Raw genomic sequence first — 26,645 nt, forward strand, 5'->3', positions numbered from 1 at the left:
ATGGATCTATGGTGATTATGGAGAGGGAGGATCCTTAGACTGATTCTTCCTCCCAACTGGAAGGGTACCTGAGCAATCATTCAATTGGCCATACCCTTCACCTTGAAATTTGAATGGGAGAAGGTAATAGGGATAAAGAGAAGTAAGAGGGAGTTCCTGGGAACGTCTTTATGTAACCAAATGTATATTGATTCAATTGGGGTGCCAAGGGGAGTACCTAATAAATTTAACGCACGCAGTCACATAGCAGCAGAGTTTGAGTTAACTATCTTTTGGTGGGAAACTATTAATAAAAAAACGTGGACTGGATAAACTATATTTACTACAATCAACAATGGTTTATAAATTATATCCTGGATGCTGTAAAGGGGATCACTGATCAATTGGATGCCACCAGTCGCGTGGCTTGTGAAAACAGAATAGCGCTAGATTTGGTGTGAGCAGAGAAAGGAGGAGACTGTGTAATGCTAAGTGGAAATTGCTGTACTTTTATCCCACACGATCCAGCCCAGATGGAACTATTACAAAAGTGTAGCAGGGCCTCTCCTCCCTGGCTGAGGGGTTGGCTGAAAGTTCAGGAGTGGACACCTCACTAACTGGGTGGCTGGAGTTGTACTTTGGAAAATGGGAGGGAGTAAACGTCTCCATACTGCCCTCCTTAATAGTGGTGGTAGGAGTACTAACTGGTATGGGATAATGTATTATATATGCCCTGTGTGCACGGGCTTACACAGCGGCTTATGGAAACTGCAATTATTAAACAAATGGGTCAACACGGGATAATCTGTATTGACTTGAGAGTGAAAGCTTTAGAAAATGGAAGAGACTCGTGGGATGATGTTATCCAAATTGGAGGCATTTTATGGTTCTATCTCCAGTGATGAAGAAACAGTAGAATAAATAGAAAAGGAGGAGGCGGGATTGTGGAAAGTAGCCAAAGGCCTGTTTCTGCAGAGTTAATATGGTTGCCCAGAGAAAGCCGATGCGTACCTTAAGGGGAGGGCGGGGGTGGGGGGGCGGTCTGCTAGATTACCAAGGAAGGTCACTTCCTGCAAAAAATTGCAGAGAAAGCCAAAATGATACCAAAAACATTGCGAAAGAACTGGGCATCATACCAGATAAGGATGAGAATAAATAAAGGTAGGGGGTAGTGAAATAAGGGGAGTAGGAGATGGAAACTAGGTCGGGCTTTAATACAAGAAGAGGAACATCTTTTGATATGTTAAACTAACTTATCAATTACTCAGTGAACTAACCAATTAAACTAAGTGGTTATTAACAGAAAGAAATGTAGAAAAAAAGGTTGTTGAATAGCAGTGTGTGTGCCTTTCTGAACGAGACCCGCTCTTGGAAGAACGTTGAATACAAAGGTTATATCGCTTCACCTATTGACTTCAAAATTATTTAATCAGTGAGCTGTGTTTCTCACACTAGTTAGAGTGGGAGAATTATTTAAGTGCTGGGAAAATTGGGGCTGCGGCCAACTTTTATACATTGGATAAGGGCGTTTCACCGTGCGCCCATTGCTAAATTTGTGACCAATGGACAAATTACTTGAGCCTTCCCTCTGAAAAGATCATGCAGGCAGGGTTTCCCGCTATCTCCAGCGCAGTTTTTGTGAGCCATGGGGGCATCAGCCGTGGCCATTTGCCAGGATTCAGTCATTAAAATATTCAGAACAGGGCAGGAAGAGCATCAATCCAATTTATTTGCTGAGATGTTCTGACAGATCTGACAGACCTGACACACTCGTTGCCCAAGTTGCGCTCCACTCTGGAGTACAATGGGGAGATCTTTGGGTATAAGATCAATTGGGATAAATACAAAATCATGTCACTTATGAAGGGAGATTACAGGCAATGTCAATAAAATAGTCAACTAAAATGTCCTCAAAATGGAATCAAATATCAAGGAGGTAGAAGAGATAACAACTCAAGTAATTTATACAAGTTGAACGACACCCTCCCCACCCCCCTCCACAGCCCTCGCTTGGGAAAATTGAGGAGGATTGAAATAGCTGAATGTCCCTGGCCATTACACTAGTGGTGTCACAAAGAGGGGAGGTGACACAGATGGGGAGATGATGTCACAGAGTGGGGCAACTGCTGCTGTGTTGCCATAGCTGAGCTGCACCAGGGCAGAGCAGCACAAGTAGGATGTCTCTCCTGGAAGGGCAATGAGGCCCGCATGAGGGAACATCCCAGGGACCCTTTCTGAGCAACGGCGTTGTGTTTGGAAGCGCCCAAGGCCCATGGGTGAGATAAAGATCCTGTCACCGGCTCCACTACTGGGACAGAGCCTCCTCCAGCACCATACATCACCTGGTGTGGCCAGAGAGAATGGAGGCCACATTTAACACCCTCTCTCCATCCTGAATGCAAGGCGCTTTCTAGGCAGGTGCGAGAGATCAGTGGCTTGGGCAGGGATGCAGGGATGTGGTCTGTAGCAGTGGAGGTTATGTGGAGGGCAGAACGAAAATATGGGGGTGCACCACAGGCGGAGGGAGATTGGATCAGAAGTAGGGTTGAGCTGGAGAGCTGGGGTTGGAGGGGATGGAAGGCACTGAGGAACTGGGAGTGTGGTATTGGGTGAGAGATGAAAAAAGGATCGAGGAATTGGCGTGGGGCGCGGGTGAGGTATCTTGGGAGAGCAGTTTTCGGGAGTGGGAGGGAAGGTAGCCCTTCCAACAGGAATGGTAAAGAGCTCTCCCCTCACCCCAGAATGCGATCTCTCCCACTGTGAGACAGAATCGCCCGTCCACACCCCACAACACCGGATTATAGAACCTGTTCTATCTTTTCCCACCTCCCCCACCCGCCCCATCCCACCACCAACAATCCCAGATCAAGGTCCTGGAAAGCGTTGCTGATGTGGCGACTCAACAGCGTTTAGCGATGAAGCAAGGGGCTCCTTCCACTCCATGAGATGTCTTGGGGGACGAAGTCTCGTTTGTGTTGTGGAAGGTTTCAGTCCTGCTGAGCTTTTGGAGTTGGGGAGGAATTCAGAGTGTTCTATCTCCCTTGGAGCATGCTGGAGAATGAGGGGTGACCTGACCCTCTTGGAGAAGGAGGGTTGTGGACAAAAGGAATGGCTGTGAACCCTGTCCCCCACAGGGAGATGGTTCTACTTAGAGAGAAGTTTGGTGTATCACAAACACTTTACATGCATATTATCAAGTACAAGATTTATTTGTTAGAATGTTTTTGATGAGAGTAAGTATTGCCTGGTCAATTGAAATTTGAGAAATTTATTGTTGATAAGGGCAAAAAGGGATTTGTTTCAGAAATGTATGTTACTACAAGAAAAAATGACCAATGTGGATATATTTAAAACATATATGCTTCTATATGCCTATATCTGTGGAGGAGTGGTCTGATATGTGTCTTGATAGTGTTATGAAGTTAATTAATGTTCAATATAGTTTGGTTTATGATAACTTTTTGCATCAGTTATATAAAACTCCTGAAAAATTGGAAATAGTTGGATTTAGTGTGTCAGATTGGTGTTTTCGGTTTGGTGAAAAGACAGGTACTTCCTTAGATTCAGTATGGGAATGTACAAAAGTTAGGCTCTTTTGGGAACAAATAATTAACTTTTTGTGAGGTTTATTCAAAATAGATCTGTATGTCAACCCATGGGTATGTTTATTGGGATACATGAATACGATAATGACAGGTTTACGATTGGAGAAACCTCAAATTGCATTTATACGTCCACGGTTGGCAGTAGGTCGAAAATGTCTCGCTGTCACTTGGAAAAATGATGTTGAACTGAGTATACAAAGATGGCAGAACAAAATTCAATCATGTATTCATTTGGAAAGGATAAGTCGTTCTTCATAATGATAGTTTGCTGTGTATGATAATTGAAGCTTCGATGTCGATAACTGTATCTTGTTTTCTTTTGCTGCATCTTTCTGAAATATCTTCTCCAATACTGCAATTTCTTTTTCTAAATGTTGAAGTTCTGCTTTATGCTGCTTCTTCACTTTTGCTGTGTAACTAATAATTTGACCCTGTAAGAATCCTTTTAAAGAACCCCATAACGTAAATTTACTGTGAACTGATCCCGCGTTTGTTTCTGAAAAATCTTAATCTGATCTTTTACATACAAAATAAATTCAGGCCTTTGTAGCAACATCTCATTAAATCTCCAACGATAGTTAATTCCCGCCATCTCGGCAACATTACATTTAATTAAGAACAATGAATGGACTGATAAAATCCTACTCTTGTACTCAGCTTGTTCAATCCTAACCTGCAAATGAGCTGATTCCCAAAAAAATCTATTCTTGAGAATGACTCATGACGAGCTACATAAAAGAATAATCCTTCTCAGTCGGATTCATCCGTCGCCATATTTCAACCAAATTTAAACCCCCCCATCAACTCAATTATTCTTTTTGCCAATTTGGTTTCCTTCACAATTTTTGGAGACTTATCCAACAGTGTATTTGGAACGTATGTGTTTAGATGTTAAATAAAAGTTTTATTTCTGATGAAAGGTGTAAAAACATAGCACACCATCCAGCAACCTGTCATAATCGGTCTTACTGTGTTTTAAAAAAGCTCCGAAGGGGGGAGGGTTTAGGGGGGATGGGGGAGGAGGGGGGTAGTAGGGGTTAGTTTTAGATTATATATATTTTGGTTTTGTAAAATTCTTCAATAAAATTTTTAAAAAAATAGAGTCTGGAACGAACCACCAGAGGAGGAATTCTGACATTGAGGTGATGTTTGGAAGAAAGTTCGAGGGAAGGATAGACACCATGTTGGACAAATGGCCAGTTCTGTGCTCTCTGGGTGTGTAAATGCTACTGCAACTGCCCCACAGGAGATAGCAACAAGGCCACAAGAGTGGTGGCCACACTGGATCAAGGAGGTGCCCTACGCAGATGTTTAAATTATCGGCAGTGGGTCTTTCGGTGTGGTGTACGAGGCCTGGCTGGTGGGTGGTGGAGAGCTAATAACCATCACGAAGGTCTTGCAGGGCAAAAGATTCAAGGTGAGGGGGAAGAACAGTTTTTCAGCAATGGGACAGCCTGAAATTTAAATTTAGACATGCAGCATGAACACAGGTCCTTTCATCAAATAAACCCCTGCGACCAAATTACACCCAATTGACCTACCCCCCTGATGTGTTTTTGAAGGGTGGGAAGTAACTATGCAGCTGATGGAAACCCACGTAAAGCCAGGGAGACAGTGCTGGATTCATACCCCGATCATTGGCTCTGTAACACCATTGCACTTACCGCAACACTAACCGTGCCACCTCTTGGCGAGCGATCCTGCACCAAGACACAGTGTGACCAGACTAGCCTAGTTCGCCCACCCGGGGCTATTAATGGTGCCACTAACCCCAGTTTCAAATTTGACGCGGTCTTCCAGGGAAGTTGGAACCTGTTCTGATGGACGGTTAATCTGAAGTTAAGGGAGATGATTATTCTTGCAGGAAGATTTGCTAGTGTTCCTCTGGTGGGGTGGGGGTTGGGTGATGTTTAATCTAGATTTGCAAGGAGATTGGAACCAGACAAACAGAGCAGATAGGGGAGTGGAGGAGGGAAAAGATGATGTCCAGACTGTGTCAATTCAGAAATCAAACGGTTGTATCTGGTGGAAATGTTCTCAGGTGTATCTGTTTCACTGAAAGGGGTATTGTCAGAAAGGCAGATGTTTAGAGCATGGATTGGCACATAGAATTTTGAAACTGTAGCCATTAGTAAGGCTTGGTGGGAGGAAGCCCAGTACTGGCAGCACGACGTTTCAGTGGTTTCCGATGTGATAGAGGGAGAGGAATGAAAGGGAGAGGAGTGGCGTTACATCAGATGAAATATTATTGCAGTGCTCAGACAGGACAGACCCTCGGGCTTGTCTATTGAGGCTCTGTGGGTGGAATTGTTAAATGGGAAAGGGATAACCACACTCATGGGCTTGTATTATAGACTGCCCATCAGTAAATGAGAATTAGAGGAGCAAATCTGGAGAAAATAGCAGAGAGTTGCAGGAAAGATTAAATCGTCGAGGATTGTTTTCGCTCGAGTTCAGAAGAATGAGAGGAGATCTTATAGAAACATTTAGGATTATGAAGGGTATGGATAGGATAGATGTAGGAAGGTTTTATGAGCTGGCTGGGGAAACTAAAATGAGAGAACACAGCCTCAAGATTCGGGGGAGTAGATTTAGCACAGAGATGAGGAAAAATAGTTTTTCCCAGAGTGCAGTGCATGTTTGGAATGCTATAACCAGGGAAGTGGTTGAGGCTGCCTCATTAAAGATATTTAAAATTCAGGTAGATAAATTTTTAAATGATAGAGGAATTAGGGGATATGGGGAGAAGGCAGGTAGGTGGAGTTGGGTCATAAATTGGATCAGCCATGATCGTATTGAATGGTGGAGCAGGATCGATGGGCCATTTTTGGCCTACTCCTGTTCCTACTTACTATGTTCCTATGCTCCAAACATAAGGGTGGAATAGTAGATTTGAACTTTCCACATATTGACTGGGACTGATGGCTTGGAGTCTGTCAAATGTGTCCAGGAAAGTTTTTCAATCGATATATAGAGGTACCAACCAGAGAGAATGCAGTACTGGATCACCTATTGTCAAACAAGACAAGACGGGACATATATATATGGAGGGGAATATTTTGGGTCCAGTGATGATCAGGCCATTTGTTTCAAGTTTATTATGGAGATGGATTGGTCTGGTCTTCGGGTTGAGATTCTAAATTGGAGAAAGCGAAAGTTTGAGGAAATGAGAAAGGGTCTAGAATGCATGGATTGGGACAGGTTGTTCTCAGCCAAATGGGTTCAGTCAGTGGGAGGCTTTCAAAGTGGAAACACAAGGTCTGCATGTGAAGATTAAAGGCAAAGTTAGGACGCAGAGGGAACCTTGATTTTCCAAAGAAGAGAGTGGTGTACAGCTGGTACAGGCAACAAGGAGCAAATGAGGATCTTGAGAGGAGGATTAAAAAATGCAGGACCAAATTAATAGGGAAATCTGGAGGGACAAAATTGGTCCTCTTGTAGATCAGTGTGATCACTTATGTATGAAGCTACAAGAGATGGGGGAGATCTTCTAGATTTTTCTTAAATCTCTTTTTATTCAGGAAACTGGCACAGAGTCTAGGGGAGCGAGGCATATAAGCAGTGAGGTCAGGGAACCTAGATAAAGAGGAGGAAGTGCTTGTAGTATTAAAGTGAATAAAGGGGGATAAATCCCCAGTTGCCTTGGAATTTGAGGGAGGCTGGGGCAGAAATTGCAAACGCCCTGGCAGATAGATATAATAACATCCTTAGCCACAGGTGAGGTGCCGGAGGATTGGAGGGGAGCTCATCTTGTCCCGTTGTTTAAAAAGAGGCTCCAAAAATAACCTAGGAAATGATAGGCCGGTGAGCCTAAAATCAGGAGTAAACAAGTCATTAGAAGGTGCTCTAAGAGATTGGATATAGAAGTATTTTGACAGTTAGGGACAAATAAGGACCAGCCAACACGGCTTTGTGCACATACTAGGAACATTGATGAAGAAAAGACTTGTCTACATGGACTTGAGTAAAGCATTTAAGATGTTCCCACATGGGAGGAAGGTTCAGTTGCTTGGTATTTCAGGTGATGCGTAAATTGGTTTCAGCATTATCTTTGTGGGAGAAACCAGAGGGTGGTTGTGGATGACTGGCTCTCTGACTGGAGGCTATGACTCTTGGTGTGTCTCAAGGACATCCCCAAATTTTTTAGACCATCAACCCCTTCATGGAACGTTTGATCCCTCATCGACCCCCAGGCATGGATTTCCGACAGTTTAACGGTGTGTTGTTGGGGGGGTGGGATGACTTGGCCGGCACTGGATGGGTGGGGGTGGGGGCACTATCAAAGGTACAAAGAACACAAACGCTCAGTATTTCCTCTCGATCTGTATAGATAATATGGCCACCATCAAGCCCTGCTCTTGCAAGAGGACGGCCACCACTGCCATAGGTGCTATTTTCGATTGATCCACCCCTGCTTTCCACCACATAGATTTGATTGGCCCCAGTATTATCGAGCACCAGAGCTCATCTTTAGAGCTCCTGACGACATCTCGAATATCGGTGAGTAATAAACCAGAGTTTAGGAAGGCAGCCCTGTCACTTGAGGCAAAAAGGCAGAACTGTCCAGCACAGAGAGAGAGGGTTATCCCGTAGGGAAGAAGTTGATGTCACGGGTTGGGGGGTGTTGGGCATAGAGATTGAGATGGAGAGAGTATCCCATGATGACTGAGATGGTGATGTCCCAAATAGGGAGGGAGGGGTGCGTGTTGAGTGTACTCATGTAAAATAGAGAAAGCTTCATCCAAGGTGGAAAGAGATAGATTGAGGCAGAGTTATCCGAGGGAGAGATGTGACATAGAGAGGGATGAGGGATATGCCAGAGAAAGAGGTGCCAGAGAGGTGGAGGATGAGAGAGGTGCCAGAGATAGAGGTGCCAGAGAGTGGAAGCAAATCTAAATAGGTCAAATACATTAAATGGTAGGCTATTGAGATGTGCAGAGCAACAAAGGGATTTAGGAGTGATGGTAAATAGTACCCTCAGGGCTGATACTCAGATAGAAGGTGTGGTGACGAAGGCATTTGGAATGTTGGCCTTCATAAATCGGAGTATTGAATTCAAGAGTAGGGAGGTTATGATGAAATTGTACAAGGCATTGGTAAGGCCAAATTTGGAGTACTGTGTACAATTTTGGTCACAAAATTATAGGAAAGAAATAAACAAAATAGAGAGAGTGCAGAGAAGGTTCACGAGAATGTTGACAGGATTTCAGGGTCTGAGTTACAGGGAAAGGTTATGCAGACTGGGGCTTTATTCTCTGGAGTGTATAAGATTGAGAGGGGACTTGATAGAGGTGTTTAAGATTTTAAAAGGGACACAGTAAACGTGGATAGGCTTTTTCAATTAAGAGTGGGGGAGATTCAAACGAGAGGGCATGGTTTACGATTGAAGGGGGAAAATTATAAGGGGAACATGAGGGGAAATTTCTTTACGCAGAGGGTGGTGGGGATGTGGAATGAGCTTCCGGCAGACGTGGTTGAGGCGGGATCATTGGTTACATTTAAGGAAAGACTAGATAGTTACATGGATAGGAGAGGACTGTAGGGGTATGGACCAGGCGCTGCTCAGTGGGACTAGGAGGGTGGGGATTTGTTACGGCATGGACTAGTAGTGCTGAACTGGCCTGTTCTGTGCTGTAAGGGGTTATATGGTTATATAGGGTATGCAGGACCATGGAGAGGGAGGGAGAGGTACCAGGGCAAGGGAGGGTGATGTGCATTAGAGTGTGTGATATGACGGTGCAGAGGGAGCTTCACCCTGTGTCTCACCCCCCCGGGTTGTTCAATTGGACAGTCCCCACACTCAACTACACCATCTCTCACGTCCCTCGGCACCCTGTGACATTGACTCCAGGCCTTCCCTCTCTTGCAGATATCTATTCAGCTGGCTGTGTGTTGGCTGAGCTGTTATTGGGACAGCTAATCTTCCCCAGGGACAGTGGGGTGGAGCAGCTGGTGCAGACGACCAAGGTAAGCAATGTTGAATCAGGAGTGCTGGGGGTGGGTCAGACCCAACCTCACCCTACCCTACACCCAGACCTGCCCGTCCAGATGAGACCCGCAGCAGAAGGTGGGAGAGGGTGAGAGAGCTGATTGGTGGATATATGTGGGAAGTGACATGCGAGGTGCTTGGTGAATACAGGTGGAAGGGTGAGGGAACTGTCAGGATAGAAATATAGAAACATAGGAGCAGGAGTAGGTCATTCGACCCTTCGAGCCTGCTCTGCCATTCAACGAAATCATGTCTGATCTTAAATTCAGTGCCACGTCCCCGCCTTCTCTCCGTAACCTTTAATAACCTTATACTTAAGAAATAGATGTAATTCCCTCTTAAATATATTTAATGAACCTGCCTCCACTGCCCTCTGTTGCAATGAATTCCACAGATTCACCACCCTCTGGGTCAAGAAGTTCCTAAATGGTTTGCCAATTATCCTCAAACCATGGCCCCGGGTTCTGGATTTTCCCATCCTTGGGAACATCCCATCTGCATCCATTCTGTCCAGTCCTGCCAGAATTTTATACGTCTCTATGAGATCCCCTGTCAATCTTCTAAACTCCAGCGAGTACAATCCCAATTTGCGCAATCTTTCCTCATAAGTCATTCCTGCCATTCCAGGTATCACCCTGGTGAATCGCCTCTGCACTCCCTCCATTGCAAGCACTTCCTTCCTTAGATAAGGTGACCAAAAGTGCACACAATACTCCAGGTGGGGTCTCACCAAGGCCCTGTACAGCTGCAGTAAGGTATCCTTGTTCCTATACTCAAACACTCTTTATATGAAGGACAAAATACCATTTGCCTTTTTAACCGCCTGCACTACCTGCATGCTCGCCTTCAGAGACTGGTGTACAAGTGCCCCTAGGTCTCTCTGCACTTCCCCATCTCTTAATCTATTGCCATTCAAATAGTAATCTGCCCTCCGGTTTGTATTACCAAAGTGGATAACCTCACATTTAACCACATTGTAGTGCATTTGCCATGGATCTGCCCAGTCCCTCAATTTATCCAAATCACACTGGAGCTTCCTGACCCCCTCTTCCGTGCACACAACCCCTCCTAGCTTAGTGTCATCTGCAAATTTGGAGATATTACATCCAATCCCCTCATCCAGATAATTAATGTAAATTGTGAACAGATGGGGTCCCAGCACAGATCCCTGTGGCACCCCACTGGTCTCCGTCTTCCACTCAGAAAACGAGCCATTTATCCCAACTCTCTGTCTTCTACCTGCCAGACAGTTCTCAATCCACATCAATACTTTGCCCCCAATCCCATGAGCCTTGATTTTGGAAGCCAGTCATTTATGTGGGACCTTATCGAAGGACTTTTGGAAGTCCCGGTAGACCACATCCCCTGGCTCTCCCCCATTTATTTTACCTGTCACCATCTCAAAGAATTCCAATAGATTTGTCAAGCACGATTTACCTTTTGTAAATCCATGTTGACTCCCTCCAATCCCTTCTCTGCTAGTCATATGCTCCGCTATTTCATCCTTAATAATGGATTCCATCATTTTGCCCACTACTGATGTCAGGCTCACCCGCATATAATTCCCCGCTTTTTCTCTACCCCAATTTTTAAATAGTGGGGTAACATTAGCGACCCTCCAATTCATGGGTACTGATCCTGAGTCTATCGAGTTCTGGAAAATAATTCTTAAAGCATCTGCTATCTGAATGGCCACTTCCTTAAGTACCCTAAGATGTAGATTATCAGGCCCTTGGGATTTATGGGCCTTCAATCCCATCAATTTCCCCAAGACCATGTCCTTAGATATACTGATTTCTTTCAGTTACTCCCTTGCATTAGTCTCTATGTTTCCCAACATCCTTGGGAGGTTATTTGTATCCTCTCTTGTAAAAACAGAACTAAAGTAAGATTTTAATTGGTCTGCCATTTCCTAATTCCCCATTAGATATTCCCTGATTCCGACTGCAAAGGACCTACTCTGGATTTCACCAATCTTTTCCTCTTGACATATTTATAAAAGCTTTTGCAGTCGGTTTTTATATTTTCCGCAAGCTTCCATTCGTAATTTATTTTTGCTCTCTTGATTAATCCCTTTGTCCTCCTTTGATGCATCTTGAACTGATCCCAGTCTTCGGTTGTGGTAATTTTTTTGGCCAATTGATATGCTCTCTCTTTGGACCTAATATTGTCTCCAATTTCCCTTGTTATCCGCGGTCAGGTCAGACTTGGGGTCGGAGGAGACAGTGAGTCAGTGCCTGGTGTCAGGTGAGAGGAGGAGGATCCAAGAGACAGAATCAGAGGGTGAGTCAAATAAAAGCTGCACTTACCGGGACTTGGGCTCAGGCAGGTCAGACTCGGGTTTGGAGGAGACAGTGAGTCAGTGCCTGGTGTCGGGTGCGAGGAGGAGAAGGAGGAGCTTGGAGTTAATTGGGGTTAATTGGTAAGGGGCTAATAAAAGGAGTAGAAAAGGAGGGAGCGGCCAGCGTGGAGCGTCGAAGTGAGTGAGTGGCCCAGTGAAGGAGTGGGGACTTTGGCTCGAGGAGTGGCCCAGTGAAGGAGTGGGGACTTTGGCTCGAGGAGTGGCCCAGTGAATGAGTGGGGACTTTGGCTCGAGGAGTGGCCCAGTGAAGGAGTGGGGACTTTGGCTCGAGGAGTGGCCCAGTGAAGGAGTGGGGACTTTGGCTCGAGGAGTGGCCCAGTGAAGGAGTGGGGACTTTGGCTCGACGAGTGGCCCAGTGAAGGAGTGGGGACTTTGGCTCAAGGAGTGGCCCAGTGAAGGAATGGGGACTTTGGCTCGAGGAGCGGCCCAGTGAAGGAGTGGGGACTTTGGCTCGAGGAGTGGCCCAGTGAAGGAGTGGGGACTTTGGCTCGAGGAGTGGCCCAGTGAAGGAGTGGGGACTTTGGCTCGAGGAGTGGCCCAGTGAAGGAGTAGGGACTTTGGCTCGAGGGACTTCGGTGGGCAGGGTCTAAGAAGGAACTTATTAGTCAAGGGTATTATAGTAAGAAATGAGGAAATGGAGTCAGTTGGGGTAGTTAAGTGCTCCAATTGTGGGATGTTGGAAATCAGAGACTGCACAGCTGTTCCTGACGACTACATGTGCAAAAGGTGCATCCAATTGTATATCATGAGTGACCGTGTTGGGGAGCTTGAGCTGCAAATGGATGAACTGAGGATCATAAGGGAAGCAGAGGCAGTGATAGAGAGGAGTTACAGGGAGACAGTCACCCCTAGAAGGCAGGAGTCAGGGAATTGGGTGTCTGTGAGGAAAGGAGGGAGGGCGCCAGTGCAGAGTACCCCTGTGGAATTGCCCCTCAGCAACATGTATTTGGCTTTGGATACTGCTGTGGGGAACAGCTTATCAGGGACGAGTCGTGGGGGTCAGGTGTCTGACACTGGGCTTCCCCTGAGATTTAGAAGGGAAAGAAGGATAAGGATAGGATTCTTGTAGTTGGGGATTCATTAGTCAGAGGGACAGATAGAAGGTTTGTGGGATGTGATCGGGGATCCAGGTTGGTATGTTGCCTCCCTGGTGCCAGGGTCAGGGATATCTCTGATCGAGTACATTGCATTCTGCAAGGGGAAGGAGAACAGCCAGAAGTCGTGGTCCATGTGGGGACCTATGACTTACTTAAAAGTGGGGATGAGGTCCTGAAACAGGATTATGTAGAATTTGGTAGGAAGTTAAAAAACAGGACCTCCAAGGTAGTAATTTCTGGATTGCTGCCCGTGCCACGAGCTAGTGAGGGTAGAAATAGGAGGATGTGGAGGATGAATGCGTGGCTAATGAGATTGTGCAGGGGGCAAGGGATAAGATTTCTGGATCATTGGGATCTCTTCTGGGGAAGGTCGGACCTGTAAAAGAGGGACGGACTCCACTTGAACTGCAGGGGGACCAATGTGCTGGCAAGCAGATTTGCTAGAGCTGTGGGGGATGGTTTAAACTAGTTTGGCAGGGGGGTGGGGAACAGAGTGTGAAAGCAGTGTCCAGGGAGTATGGCCTCCTAGATAGGAATAAAAAAGATAAGAAAGGTAGGATGGAGATAAGGGTAGAATGTAAAAAAGAGAATATATGTGAGGGTCATTCTCTGAGATGCATATATTTTAATGCAAGAAGCAAAGTGAACAAGGTAGATGAGCTGAGAGCATGGACAGATACTTGGGGTCATGATATTGCAACTGGCACCTTAATATTCCTGGATACATTTGTTTTAGATGTGATAGATCAGTTGAGGTTCTGGATTGGAAAAGAGCAAATTTCGAAGGAATAAGAAGGGATTTGGGGAGTATTGAGTGGGACAGGATATTTTCAGGTAAGGATGTTAATGAAAAATGGAGGATATTCAAATAAGAAATTTTGAGGGTACAGAGTAGTTATGTCCCAGTGTGGATCAAAGGAAAGGCTGGAAGTCATAGGGAGGCTTGGTTTTTGAGGAATATTGGAAATTTGGTTAGGAGAAAAAGGGAGGTGTACAAGAGGTATAAAGAGCAGGGAGCTGAGAAGTTGAAGGAGGACTACAAGGAGTGTAGAAGGAATCTTAAGAAAAAAATTAGAAAGGCCAAAAAAAGGCATGAAGAGGTTTTGGCTGACAGAGTAAAAATAAATCCAAAGGGTTTCTATAAATACATTAAAAGTAAAAGATTAGTGAGGGATAAAATTGGTCCCCTTGTAGATAGCGAGAGTAGGCTGAGTGAGAAGTCAGAGGAAATGGGGCAAATTTTGAATGATTTCTTTGCCTCGGTATTCACTCAGGAAAAAAATGTTGAACCAGTTGAAGTTAAGAAGAATAGTGGGGTCGTCATGAAGCATATATGGATAACCGAGGAGGTAGTGATGGCTGTGTTAAAAAAGATAAAGGTGGATAAATCTCCCGGACCGGACAAAATATTCCCTAGGACACTCAGTGAGGCTAGTGGACGGTTAGTGGGGCCATTAACAGAGATATTTAGGATGTCACTGGCCACGGGGGTGGTGCCAAAGGATTGGAGGGTGGCGCATGTTGTTCCTCTGTTTAAGAAAGGGTCCAAATGCAAACCTAGGAATTATAGGCCTGTATGTCTGACGTCTGTCATGGGCAAGTTGATGGAAAGTGTTCTGAGGGATGGTATTTACAAATTTTTGGAGGTACAGGGATTGATAGGGAGTAATCAGCATGGTTTTGTCAGGGGTAGATCATGCTTGACAAAACATTTTGAGTTCTTCGAGGGGGTTACAGAAAAGTTTGATGAAGGGAAAGTTGTGGATGTTGTCTATTTGGACTTTAGTAAAGCTTTTGAAAAAGTTCCCCACAGGAGGTTAGGAAGAAAGGTAGAGGCATAAAGTATAAAGAAGGTGGTAGTGAAATGGATTCAGCAATGGTTGGATGGGAGGTGTCAGAGAGTCGTGGTAGAAAATTGTTTGTCCAATTGGAGGCCGGTGACTAGTGGAGTTCCTCAGGGTTCTATCCTGGGTCCACTATTATTTGTTATATATATAAACGATCTGGATGTAGGGGTGGAGAATTGGATAAGCAAGTTTGCGGATGACACAAAGGTCGGTGGTGTTGTGGACAGTGAGGTAGATTACCGTAGATTAAAAGGTGATTTAGGAAGGCTGGAGGTGTGGGCTGAGAAATGGCTGATGGAATTTAAATCAGATAAATGTGAGGTGCTGCATTTTGGAAAGGCAAATTTAAATAGGTCATATACATTGAATGGTCGACAATTGAGGCGTGCAGAGCAACAAAGGGATTTAGGAGTTATGGTAAATAGTACCCTCAAAGGCTGATATTCAGGTAGATGGTGTGGTGAAGAAGTCATTTGGAATGTTGTCCTTCATAAATTGGAGTATTGAATTCAAGAGTAGGGAGGTTATGGTGAAATTGTACAAGGCATTGGTGAGGCCAAATTTGGAGTACTGTGTACAGTTTTGGTCACCAAATTATAGGAAAGATATAAACAAAATAGAGAGAGTGCAGAGAAGGTTCATGAGAATGTTGACAGGATTTCAAGGTTTGATTTACAGGGAAAGGTTGTGCAAACTGGGGCTTTTGTCTCTGGAGCGTAGAAGATTGAGGGGCGACTTCATAGAGGTGTTTAAGATTTTAAAAGGGACAGACAGAGTAAATGTGGATAGGCTTTTTCAATTAAGAAAGTGGGAGTTTCAAACTCGAGGACGGTTTAAGTTTGAAGGATAATTATACGGGGAACATGAGTGGAAAATTCTTTACGCAGAGGGTTGTGGGGATGTGGAATGAGCTTCCTATAGACGTGGTTGAGGCGGGATCATTGGTTACGTTTAAGGAAAGACTGGATCATTACATGGATAGGAGAGGACTGGAGGGGTATGGACCGGATGGTGGTCAGTGGGACTAGGAGGGTGGGGATTTGCTACGGCATGGACTAGTAGGGCCGAACTGGCCTGTTCTGTGTTGTAAGTGGTTATATGGTTATATAGGGTAAGAAGTACTAGGGAGAGGGAGGGTGAGGTGCCTCAGAGTGTGTCATTAAGTATATTTAAGAGGGAATTAGATCTATTTCTTATGTATAAGGGTATTGAAGGTTACGGAGAGCATGCGGAACCGGGGTACTGTCTTTGTTGCTCTGCACATCTCAGAGCTTCACCCTGTGTCTGACCCCAGGTTGTTCAATGGGACAGTACCCACACTCAACTCCACCATCTCTCACGAACCTCGGTACCCTGTGACATTGACTCCAGGCCTTCCCTCTCTTGCAGATATCTATTCAGCTGGCTGTGTGTTGGCTGAGCTGCTATTGGGACAGCTCATCTTCCCCAGGGACAGTGGGGTGGAGCAGCTGGTGAAGATGATCAAGGTAAGCAATGTTGAGTCAGGAGTGGTGGGGTGGGTCAGACCCAACCTCACCCTACCCTTCACCCAGACCTGCCCGTCCAGATGAGACCTGCAGCAGAAGGTGGGAGAGGGTGAGAGAGCTGATTGGTGGATATATGTGGGAAAGGAAAAGCGAGGTGCTTGGTGAATACAGGTGGAAGGGGAAGGGAACTGTCAGGATAGAAACATAGAAACATCGGAGCAGGAGTAGGTCATTCGACCCTTCGAGCCTGCTCCGCCATTCAACAAAATCATGGCTGATCTTTAAGTTCAGTACCCCGTCCCCGCCTTCTCTTCGTAACCTTTAATACACTTATACTGAAGAAATAGATCTAATTCCCTCTTAAATATATTTAATGAACCTGCCTCTACTGCCCTGGGTGGCAATGAATTCCACAGATTCACCACCCTTTGGGTAAAGAAATTCGTCCTCATCTCGGTCCTAAATGGTTTGCCTATTATCCTCAAAACATGGCCCCGGGTTCTGGATTTTCCCATCCTTGGAAACATCCAATCTGCATCCATTCTGTCCTGTCCTGCCAGAATTTTATATGTCTCTATGAGATCCCCTCTCAATCTTCTAAACTCCAGCGAGTACAATCCCAATTTGCGCAATCTTTCCTCATAAGTCATTCCTGCCATTCCAGGTATCAGCCTGGTGAATCGCCTCTGCACTCCCTCCATTGCAAGAACTTCCTTCCTTAGATAAGGTGACCAAAACTGCACACAATACTCCAGGTGGGGTCTCACCAAGGCCCTGTACAGCTGCAGTAAGGTATCCTTGTTCCTATACTCAAGCACTCTTTATATGAAGGCCAACATAGCATTTGCCTTTTTAACTGCCTGCTGTACTTGCATGCTCGCCTTCAGAGACTGGTGTACAAGTACCCCTAGGTCTCTCTGCACTTCCCCATCTCTTAATCTATTGCCATTCAAATAGTAATCTGCCCTGCGGTTTGTATCACCAAAGTGGATCACCTCACATTTATCCACATTGTAGTGCATTTGCCATGGATCTGCCCAGTCCCTCAATTTATCCAAATAACACTGGAGCTTCCTGACCCCCTCTTCCGTGCACACAACCCCTCCTAGCTTAGTGTCATCTGCAAATTTGGAGATATTACATCCAATCCCCTTATCTGAATCATTAATGTAAATTGTGAACAGCTGGGGTCCCAGTACAGATCCCCGTGGCACCCCACTGGTCACCGCCTGCCACTCAGAAAACGAGCCATTTATCCCAACTCTCTGTCTTCTACCTGCCAGACAGTTCTCAACCACATCAATACTTTGCCCCCAATCCCATGAGCCTTGATTTTGGAAGCCAGTGGTTTATGCGGGACCTTATCGAAGGCCTTTTGGAAGTCCAGGTAGACCACATCCACTGGCTCTCCCCCATTTATTTTACCTGTCACAATCTCGAAGATTTCCAATAGATTTGTTTAGCGCGATTTACCTTTTGTAAATCCATGTTGACTCCGTCCGATCCCTTCTCTGCTAGTCATATGCTCCGCTATTACATCCTTAATAATGGATTCCATCATTTTGCCCACTTCTGATGTCAGGCTCACAGCCCTATAATTCCCTGCGTTTTCTCTATTCCAATTTTTAAATAGTTGGGTAACATTAGCTACCCTCCAATCCATGGGTACTGATCCTGAGTCTGTTGAGTTCTGGAAAATAATTCTTAAAGCATCTGCTATCTGAATGTTCACTTCCTTAAGTACCCTAGGATGTAGATTATCGGGCCCTTGGGATTTATCTGCGTTCAGTCCCATCAATTTCCCCAAGACCATGTCCTTAGAGATACTGATTTCTTTCAGTTCCTCACTTGCATTAGTCTCTATGTTTCCCAACATCCTTGGGAGGTTATTTGTATCCTCTCTTGTAAAAATAGAACTAAAGTAAGATTTTAATTGGTCTGCCATTTCCTTATTCCCCATTAGATATTCCCTGATTCCGACTGCAAAGGACCTACTCTGGATTTCACCAATCTTTTCCTCTTGACATATTTATAAAAGCTTTTGCAGTCGGTTTTTATATTTGCTGCAAGCTTACTTTCGTAATTTATTTTTGCTCTCTTGATTAATCCCTTTGTCCTCCTTTGATGCATCTTGAACTGCTCCCACTGTTTGGCTGTGGTAATTTTTTTGGCCAATGGATATGCTCTCACTTTGGACCTAATACTGTCTCCAATTTCCCTTGTTATCCACGGTCAGGTCAGACTTGGGGTCGGAGGAGACAGTGAGTCAGTGCCGGGTGTCAGGTGAGAGGAGGAGGAGGAGGAGCCGGGAGTTAATTGGGGTTAATTGGTAAGGGGCTAATAAAAGGAGTAGAAAAGGAGGGAGCTGCCAGCGTGGAGCGTCGAAGTGAGTGAGTGGCCCAGTGAAGGAGTGGGGACTTTGGCTCGAGGAGTGGCCCAGTGAAGGAGTAGGGACTTTGGCTCGAGGGACTTCGGTGAGCAGGGGCTAAGAAGTAACTTATTAGTCAAGGGTGTTATAGTAAGAAAGGAGGAAATGGAGTCAGTTGGGGTAGTTAAGTGTTCCAATTGTGGGATGTGGGAAATCAGAGACTGCACAGCTGTTCCTGATGACTTCATCTGCAAAAGGTGCATCCTATTGTATATAATGAGTGACCGTGTTCGGGAGCTTGAGCTGCAAATGGATGAACTGAGGATCATAAGGGAAGCAGAGGCAGTGATAGAGAGGAGTTACAGGGAGACAGTCACCCCTAGAAGGCAGGAGTCAGGGAATTGGGTGACTGTGAGGAAAGGAGGGAGAGCGCCAGTGCAGAGTACCCCTGTGGAAGTGCCCCTCAGCAACATGTATTTGGCTTTGGATACTGCTGGGTTGAACAGCCTATCAGGGACGATTCGTGGGTGTCAGGTCGCTGGCACAGGGGCTGCCCCTGAGGTTCAGATCGGAAAGAAGGATAAGGATAGGATTCTTGTAGTTGGGGATTCATTAGTCAGAGGGACAGATAGAAGGTTTGTGGGATGAGATCGGGGATCCAGGTTGGTATGTTGCCTCCCTGGTGCCAGGGTCAGGGATATCTCTGATCGAGTACATTGCATTCTGCAAGGGGAAGGAGAACAGCCAGAAGTCGTGGTCCATGTGGGGACCAATGACTTAGTTAGAAGTGGGGATGAGGTCCTGAACCAGGATTATGTGGAATTAGGTAGGAAGTTAAAAAACAGGACCTCCAAGGTAGTAATCTCTGGATTGCTGCCCGTGCCACGAGCTAGTGAGGGTAGAAATAGGAGGATGTGGAGGTTGAATGCGTGGCTAAAGAGATGATGCAGGGTGAAAGGGATAAGATTTCTGGATCATTGGGATCTCTTCTGGGGAATGTCGGAACTGTTACAAGAGGGACGGACTCCACTTGAACTGGAGGGGGACCAATGTGCTGGCAAGCAGATTTGCTAGAGCTGTGGGGGAAGGTTTAAACTAGTTTGGCAGGGGGGTCGGGAACAGAGTTTGAGAGCAGTGTCCAGGGAGTATGGCCACCTAGCTAGGAATAAAAAAGATAAGAAAGGTAGGATGGAGATTAGGGTAGAAGGTAAAAAAGAGAATATATGTGAGGGTCATTCTCTGAGATGCATATATTTTAATGCAAGAAGCATAGTGAACAAGGTAGATGAGCTGAGAGCATGGACAGATACTTGGGGTCACGATATTGCAACTGGCATCTTAATATTCCTGGATACATTTGTTTTAGATGTGATAGATCAGTTGAGGTTCTGGATTGGAAAAGAGCAAATTTCAAAGGAATAAGAAGGGATTTGGGGCGTATTGAACAGGACAGGATATTTTCAGGTATGGATGTAAATGAAAAATGGAGGATATACAACTAAGAAATTTTGAGGGTACAGCGTAGTTATTTTACAGTGTGGATCAAAGGAAAGGCTGGAAGTCAGAGGGAGGCTTGGTTTTCGAGGAATATTGGAAATTTGGTTTGGAGAAAAAGGGAGGTGTACAAGAGGTATAAAGAGCAGGGAGCTGAGAAGTTGAAGGAGGACTACAAGGAGTGTAGAAGGAATCTTAAGAAAAAAATTAGAAAGGCCAAAAAAAGGCATGAAGAGGTTTTGGCTGACAGAGTAAAAATAAATTCAAAGGGTTTCTATAAGTACATTAAAAGTAAAAGATTAGTGAGGGATAAAATTGGTCCCCTTGTAGATAGCGAGGGTAGGCTGAGTGAGAAGTCAGAGGAAATGGGGCAAATTTTGAATGATTTCTTTGCCTCGGTATTCACTCAGGAAAAAAATGTTGAACCAGTTGAAGTAAAGAAGAATCGTGGGGAGGTCATGAAGCATATAAGGATAACCGAGGAGGTATTGATGGCTGTGTTAAAAAAGATAAAGGTGGATAAATCTCCTGGACCGGACAAAATATTCCCTAGGACACTCAGGGAGACTAGTGGACGGTTAGTGGGGCCATTAACAGAGATATTTAGGATGTCACTGGCCACGGGGGTGGTGCCAAAGGATTGGAGGGTGGTGCATGTTGTTCCGCTGTTTAAGAAAGGGTCTAAATGTAAACCTGGGAATTCTAGGCCTGTGAGTCTGACATCTGTGGTGGGCAAGTTGATGGAAAGTGTTCTGAGCGATGGTATTTACAATTATTTGGAGGTTCAGGGATTGCGAGGGAGTAATCAGCATGGTTTTGTCAGGGGTAGATCATGCTTGACAAAACATTTTGAGTTCTTCGAGGGGGTTACAAAAATGGTTGATGAAGGGAAAGCTGTGGATGTTGTCTATTTGGACTTTAGCAAAGCTTTTGACAAAGTTCCCCACAGGAGGTTAGGAAAAAAGGTAGAGGCATTAGGTATAAATAAGGTGGAAGTGAAATGGATTCAGCAGTGGTTGGATGGGAGGTGTCAAAGAGACGTGGTAGAAAATTGTTTGTCCAATTTGAGGCCGGTGACTAGTGGAGTTCCTCAGGGTTCGGTCCTGGGTCCACTATTATTTGTTATATATATTAACGATCTGGATGTAGGGGTGGAGAATTGGATAAGCAAGTTTGCGGATGACACAACGGTCGGTGGTGTTGTGGACAGTGAGGTGGATTACCGTAGATTAAAAGGTGATTTAGGAAGGCTGGAGGTGTGGGCTGAGAAATGGCTGATGGAATTTAATACAGATAAATGTGAGGTGCTGCATTTTGGAAAGGCAAATTTAAATAGGTCATATACATTGAATGGTCGACAATTGAGGCGTGCAGAGCAACAAAGGGATTTAGGAGTTCTGGTAAATAGTAACCTCAAGGCTGATACTCAGGTGGATGGTGTGGTGAAGAAGGCATTTGGAATGTTGGCCTTCATAAATTTGAGTATTGAATTCAAGAGTAGGGAGGTTATGATGAAATTGTACAAGGCATTGGTGAGGCCAAATTTGGAGTACTATGTACAGTTTTGGTCACGAAATTATAGGAGATATATAAACAAAATAGAGAGAGTGCAGAGAAGGTTCACGAGAATGTTGACAGGATTTCAGGGTTTGAGTTACAGGGAAAGGTATTGCAGACTGGGGCTTTTTTCTTTGGAGCGTAGAAGATTGAGAGGGGACTTGATAGAGGTGTTTAAGATTTTAAAAGGGACAGACAGAGTAAACGTGGATAGGCTTTTTCAATTAAGAGTGGGGGAGATTCAAACGAGAGGGCATGGTTGAAGATTGAAGGGGGAAAATTTTAAGGGGAACATGTGGGGAAATTTCATTATGCAAAGGGTGGTGGGGATGTGGAATGAGCTTCCGACAGACGTGGTTGAGGCGGGATCATTGGTTATGTTTAAGGAAAGACTGGATCGTTACATGAATAGGAGTGGACTAGAGGGGTATGGACCGGTTGCTGGTCACTGGGACTAGGAGGGTGGGGATTTGCTAAGGCCTTGACTAGTAGGGCTGAACTGGCCTGTTCTGTGCTGTAAGTGGTTATATAGAGTCACCTTTTTTGGTTTATTTTTATGCCAAACCGGTATAAACGATTTTTGCAATTTCTCGATTAGATCTGTGAATGCTGTCCATCGCCTATCCACAGTCAACTCCCCCATAAACCACGAAATCAATCTTACTCAACTCCCGTCTCATACCATCATAATTCTCTTTAGTTAAATTCAGGACCTTAGTCTCGGTTTTAATTTCATCACTCTCCATGTCGAGTGAGAATTCGATCATATTGTGATCACTCCTACCCAAAGGGCCTCGCACAACTAGAGTGTTGATTATCCCCTTATCATTGCATAATACCCAATCTAAAATGGCCTGCTCCCGAGTTGGTTCCTAGATATATCAGTCTAGATATTTGCGGATACAGGGAAAGGGGACTGGCAGGTGATTGGTTGATACAGGAGGCGGGTGAGATGGCATTGGCAGGTGATTGGTGGATGCTGGTGGTGGAGAAGGGGGGGTTATGAGGGGATCGGTGGAAGCAAGCGGGAGATGGTCAGGACAGCGAAAGTTTCTCTCTGACTGGAGGAGGGCGCGGTGGGTGTGATGGGCAGTGGAAAGGGAAAGAGGGAGAGTTTGGAGGGTCCGGGACTTTCTGGTGAGTGGAGCCGTTAACATGGCTGAGATGGATGATGGGTCACTGGACTGTGAATGGAACCCCACTCCTGTCTTTGTGTGGGCCAGGGCTGGAGAATGAGTGGAGGCTTGTTACTCCTCCATTGAACAGTGCCTTCCTTGTTTAGGGAAGCCTCCACACCGCAGTCCTAGGGCTCGCCCCATGTTCATGATTGAGTTTTCCAAGGAGGTGATGAAGGAAATTGAGGAAGGTAAAAGGGTGCTACACGTGGATTTTTTTGAGGTTTTGGGCTAGGTCACCACAGTGGCCTTATTCAGTACGTCCTGAGGCATGGAATCCATGGAGCCTTGGTTGTTTGGATTCAGAATTCATTTGCCTGCAGAAAGGAGAGAGTAGTAGTAGATGGAACATGGCCTGTTTCCACTCCATAAATGGTTATATGATGATATGCAACATATGATGCCTGGAGGCCAATGCTCCAGTGTCCTGGGACCCCTGCTGTGTGTTTTTTTTTATTAATGTCGATGGGCGTGGAAGGGTGAGGACATCAGCGGATGAATCAAAGGTAGTGGTGTTGTGGACAATGTAGAACGTTGTCATAGAGAATTGGCAGATGGTGATCAATCTGGAGAAATGTGAAGTGATGCAATTTTGAAGGTTGTACTTGAGGGCAGAGTTCGTGGTTAATGGCAGCATTATTAACAGTGTGGCAGATCAGAGAAATGTTAAGGTCCATCTCCATAGATCTCCCAAGGTTGCTGCGCAAATTGATAGGTTAGTTAAGGAGGAGTATTGAGTGCTGGCCTTCATTAATCAGGGGAATTGAGTTCAAGAACGGAGAAGTAAAGTTGCAGAACTCTAAATCTTGAGTCAGACCACACTGGGCTGTTGCGTGCATTCCTGGTTGCCTCATGACAGGATGGACGTGGAAGCTTTGGAGAGAGTGCAGAGGAGATTTACAAGGATGGTGGCTGGATTGGAAAAGGTCTGATGAGGCAAGGTTAGCAGAGTTAGGGCTTTTCTCTGGACACCAAAGAAGGATGAGAGGTGAGTGAAATAGAGGCCCACGAGATGATGAGAGGTACAGATTGGGTTGACAACCAACACATTTATTCTGGGGCAAGAATACCAGAGGACTCCTAAATAAGATGAGAGGAGAAACGTTTAGCGGAGACGAGAGCGATATGTTTTTTTAACAGTGTAGTGGGTCCCTGGAATGCGTTGAAGTGGTGATGGTCAAAACTGGTACAATAGGGATATTGAAAAGACTCGAAGATAGGTACGTGAATATAAATTCATGTGAGGGAAGGAAGAGTTATATTGTTGTGGGGTAGGTTCGGATGGAACAGCTGAAGGGGCTCAACTAGTCCGTGATTTGTCCAACACCTTGCTGCCATGAAGTGGTGAACAAGGTTTTGGATGATGGTGAGCCTGAGAAGAAGAGACAAGATCGTGGGTTACTCACACACACCAGATCAAAAGGAGTGGAAATGGAAAGGCTGAAGTGTGGGGATTGGGGGGAGTGATTTGGATCCTCCTCAGTCAACGTGGTCAGGTCCAGGAAACAGTTCGTCATTAACACATGCTTCTCTTCCCAGGAGAAGGAGCAAACTATGGAGACGAGCCAGGTGTCTACAACCATCTGGCCTTGCAGTGAAGAGGGATGGACAATCCCATGACGGCCTGAACCCCTCCTTCTTCCCCTTCCACGAGCAAGCACCCCATTTTCAACCATTCCCCTTACACTTCCCCTTGCCTTTCCCCCTTCCACTTAACCTATCCCCTGCCCTAGCCCCTCTACTCCCTCCTCTCCCCTCCTCCCCTCCCCTCCTCCCCTCCCCTCCTCCCCTCCCCTCCTCCCCTCCTCCCCTCCCCTCCTCCCCTCCCCTCCTCCCCTCCCCTCCTCCCCTCCTCCCCTCCTCCCCTCCCCTCCTCCCCGCCCCTCCCCGCCCCTCCCCGCCCCTCCCCGCCCCTCCCCGCCCCTCCCCGCCCCTCCCCGCCCCTCCCCGCCCCTCCCCGCCCCTCCCCGCCCCTCCCCGCCCCTCCCCGCCCCTCCCCGCCCCTCCCCGCCCCTCCCCGCCCCTCCCCGCCCCTCCCCGCCCCTCCCCGCCCCTCCCCGCCCCGCCCCGCCCCGCCCCGCCCCGCCCCGCCCCGCCCCGCCCCTCCCCGCCCCGCCCCCCTCCCCGCCCCTCCCCGCGCCCCCTCCCCGCGCCCCCTCCCCGCGCCCCCTCCCCGCGCCCCCTCCCCGCGCCCCCTCCCCGCGCCCCCTCCCCGCGCCCCCTCCCCGCGCCCCCTCCCCGCGCCCCCTCCCCGCGCCCCCTCCCCGCGCCCCCTCCCCGCGCCCCCTCCCCGCGCCCCCTCCCCGCGCCCCCTCCCCGCGCCCCCTCCCCGCGCCCCCTCCCCGCGCCCCCTCCCCGCGCCCCCTCCCCGCGCCCCCTCCCCGCGCCCCCTCCCCGCGCCCCCTCCCCGCGCCCCCTCCCCGCGCCCCCTCCCCGCGCCCCCTCCCCGCGCCCCCTCCCCGCGCCCCCTCCCCGCGCCCCCTCCCCGCGCCCCCTCCCCGCGCCCCCTCCCCGCGCCCCCTCCCCGCGCCCCCTCCCCGCGCCCCCTCCCCGCGCCCCCTCCCCGCGCCCCCTCCCCGCGCCCCCTCCCCGCGCCCCCTCCCCGCGCCCCCTCCCCGCGCCCCCTCCCCGCGCCCCCTCCCCGCGCCCCCTCCCCGCGCCCCCTCCCCGCGCCCCCTCCCCGCGCCCCCTCCCCGCGCCCCCTCCCCGCGCCCCCTCCCCGCGCCCCCTCCCCGCGCCCCCTCCCCGCGCCCCCTCCCCGCGCCCCCTCCCCGCGCCCCCTCCCCGCGCCCCCTCCCCGCGCCCCCTCCCCGCGCCCCCTCCCCGCGCCCCCTCCCCGCGCCCCCTCCCCGCGCCCCCTCCCCGCGCCCCCTCCCCGCGCCCCCTCCCCGCGCCCCCTCCCCGCGCCCCCTCCCCGCGCCCCCTCCCCGCGCCCCCTCCCCGCGCCCCCTCCCCGCGCCCCCTCCCCGCGCCCCCTCCCCGCGCCCCCTCCCCGCGCCCCCTCCCCGCGCCCCCTCCCCGCGCCCCCTCCCCGCGCCCCAACCCCGCGCCCCCTCCCCGCGCCCCCTCCCCGCGCCCCCTCCCCGCGCCCCCTCCCCGCGCCCCCTCCCCGCGCCCCCTCCCCGCGCCCCCTCCCCGCGCCCCCTCCCCGCGCCCCCTCCCCGCGCCCCCTCCCCGCGCCCCCTCCCCGCGCCCCCCCTCCCCGCGCCCCCTCCCCGCGCCCCCTCCCCGCGCCCCCTCCCCGCGCCCCCTCCCCGCGCCCCCTCCCCGCGCCCCCTCCCCGCGCCCCCTCCCCGCGCCCCCTCCCCGCGCCCCCTCCCCGCGCCCCCTCCCCGCGCCCCCTGCCCGCGCCCCCTGCCCGCGCCCCCTCCCCGCGCCCCCTCCCCGCGCCCCCTCCCCGCGCCCCCTCCCCGCGCCCCCTCCCCGCGCCCCCTCCCCGCGCCCCCTCCCCGCGCCCCCTCCCCGCGCCCCCTCCCCGCGCCCCCTCCCCGCGCCCCCTCCCCGCGCCCCCTCCCCGCGCCCCCTCCCCGCGCCCCCTCCCCGCGCCCCCTCCCCGCGCCCCCTGCCCGCGCCCCCTGCCCGCGCCCCCTGCCCGCGCCCCCTCCCCGCGCCCCCTCCCCGCGCCCCCTCCCCGCGCCCCCTCCCCGCGCCCCCGCCCCGCGCCCCCGCCCCGCGCCCCCGCCCC

General features: G+C 48.7%; 2 protein-coding genes and 1 long non-coding RNA gene across 6 annotated transcripts in view; all 3 read left to right on the plus strand.

Annotated features, from left to right (window-relative positions):
- Positions 1–26,645, plus strand: part of LOC138765341 (uncharacterized) — a 104,566-nt gene that overhangs the window by 29,534 nt on the left and 48,387 nt on the right. The gene's annotated exons all lie outside the window — the stretch shown is intronic.
- Positions 1,090–7,990, plus strand: LOC138764001 (uncharacterized). Its single transcript, XR_011357954.1, has 3 exons — positions 1,090–2,397; positions 4,686–5,001; positions 7,915–7,990. It is a non-coding gene; the product is annotated as an uncharacterized lncRNA (long non-coding RNA).
- On the plus strand, positions 9,281–24,778 carry LOC138764000 (glycogen synthase kinase-3 beta-like). 4 transcript variants are annotated; one of them, XR_011357952.1, is made up of 5 exons: positions 9,281–9,551; positions 11,774–11,856; positions 16,269–16,366; positions 20,639–20,713; positions 24,500–24,778. XR_011357952.1 is itself a non-coding variant. In XM_069939164.1 (2 exons), exons 1-2 carry the CDS (start codon positions 9,294–9,296, stop codon positions 24,578–24,580), a joined length of 339 nt encoding a protein of 112 aa, XP_069795265.1. In that variant the 5' UTR covers positions 9,281–9,293; the 3' UTR covers positions 24,581–24,778. The 4 variants fall into 4 exon arrangements, 1 of the variants encoding a protein (XP_069795265.1); XR_011357951.1 differs by lacking the exon at positions 20,639–20,713 and having other exon boundaries at positions 9,298–9,551; XR_011357953.1 differs by lacking the exons at positions 16,269–16,366; positions 20,639–20,713.

This window comes from Narcine bancroftii, chromosome 5, assembly GCF_036971445.1.
Source record: "Narcine bancroftii isolate sNarBan1 chromosome 5, sNarBan1.hap1, whole genome shotgun sequence".
Taxonomy (NCBI): Eukaryota; Metazoa; Chordata; class Chondrichthyes; order Torpediniformes; family Narcinidae; genus Narcine; species Narcine bancroftii.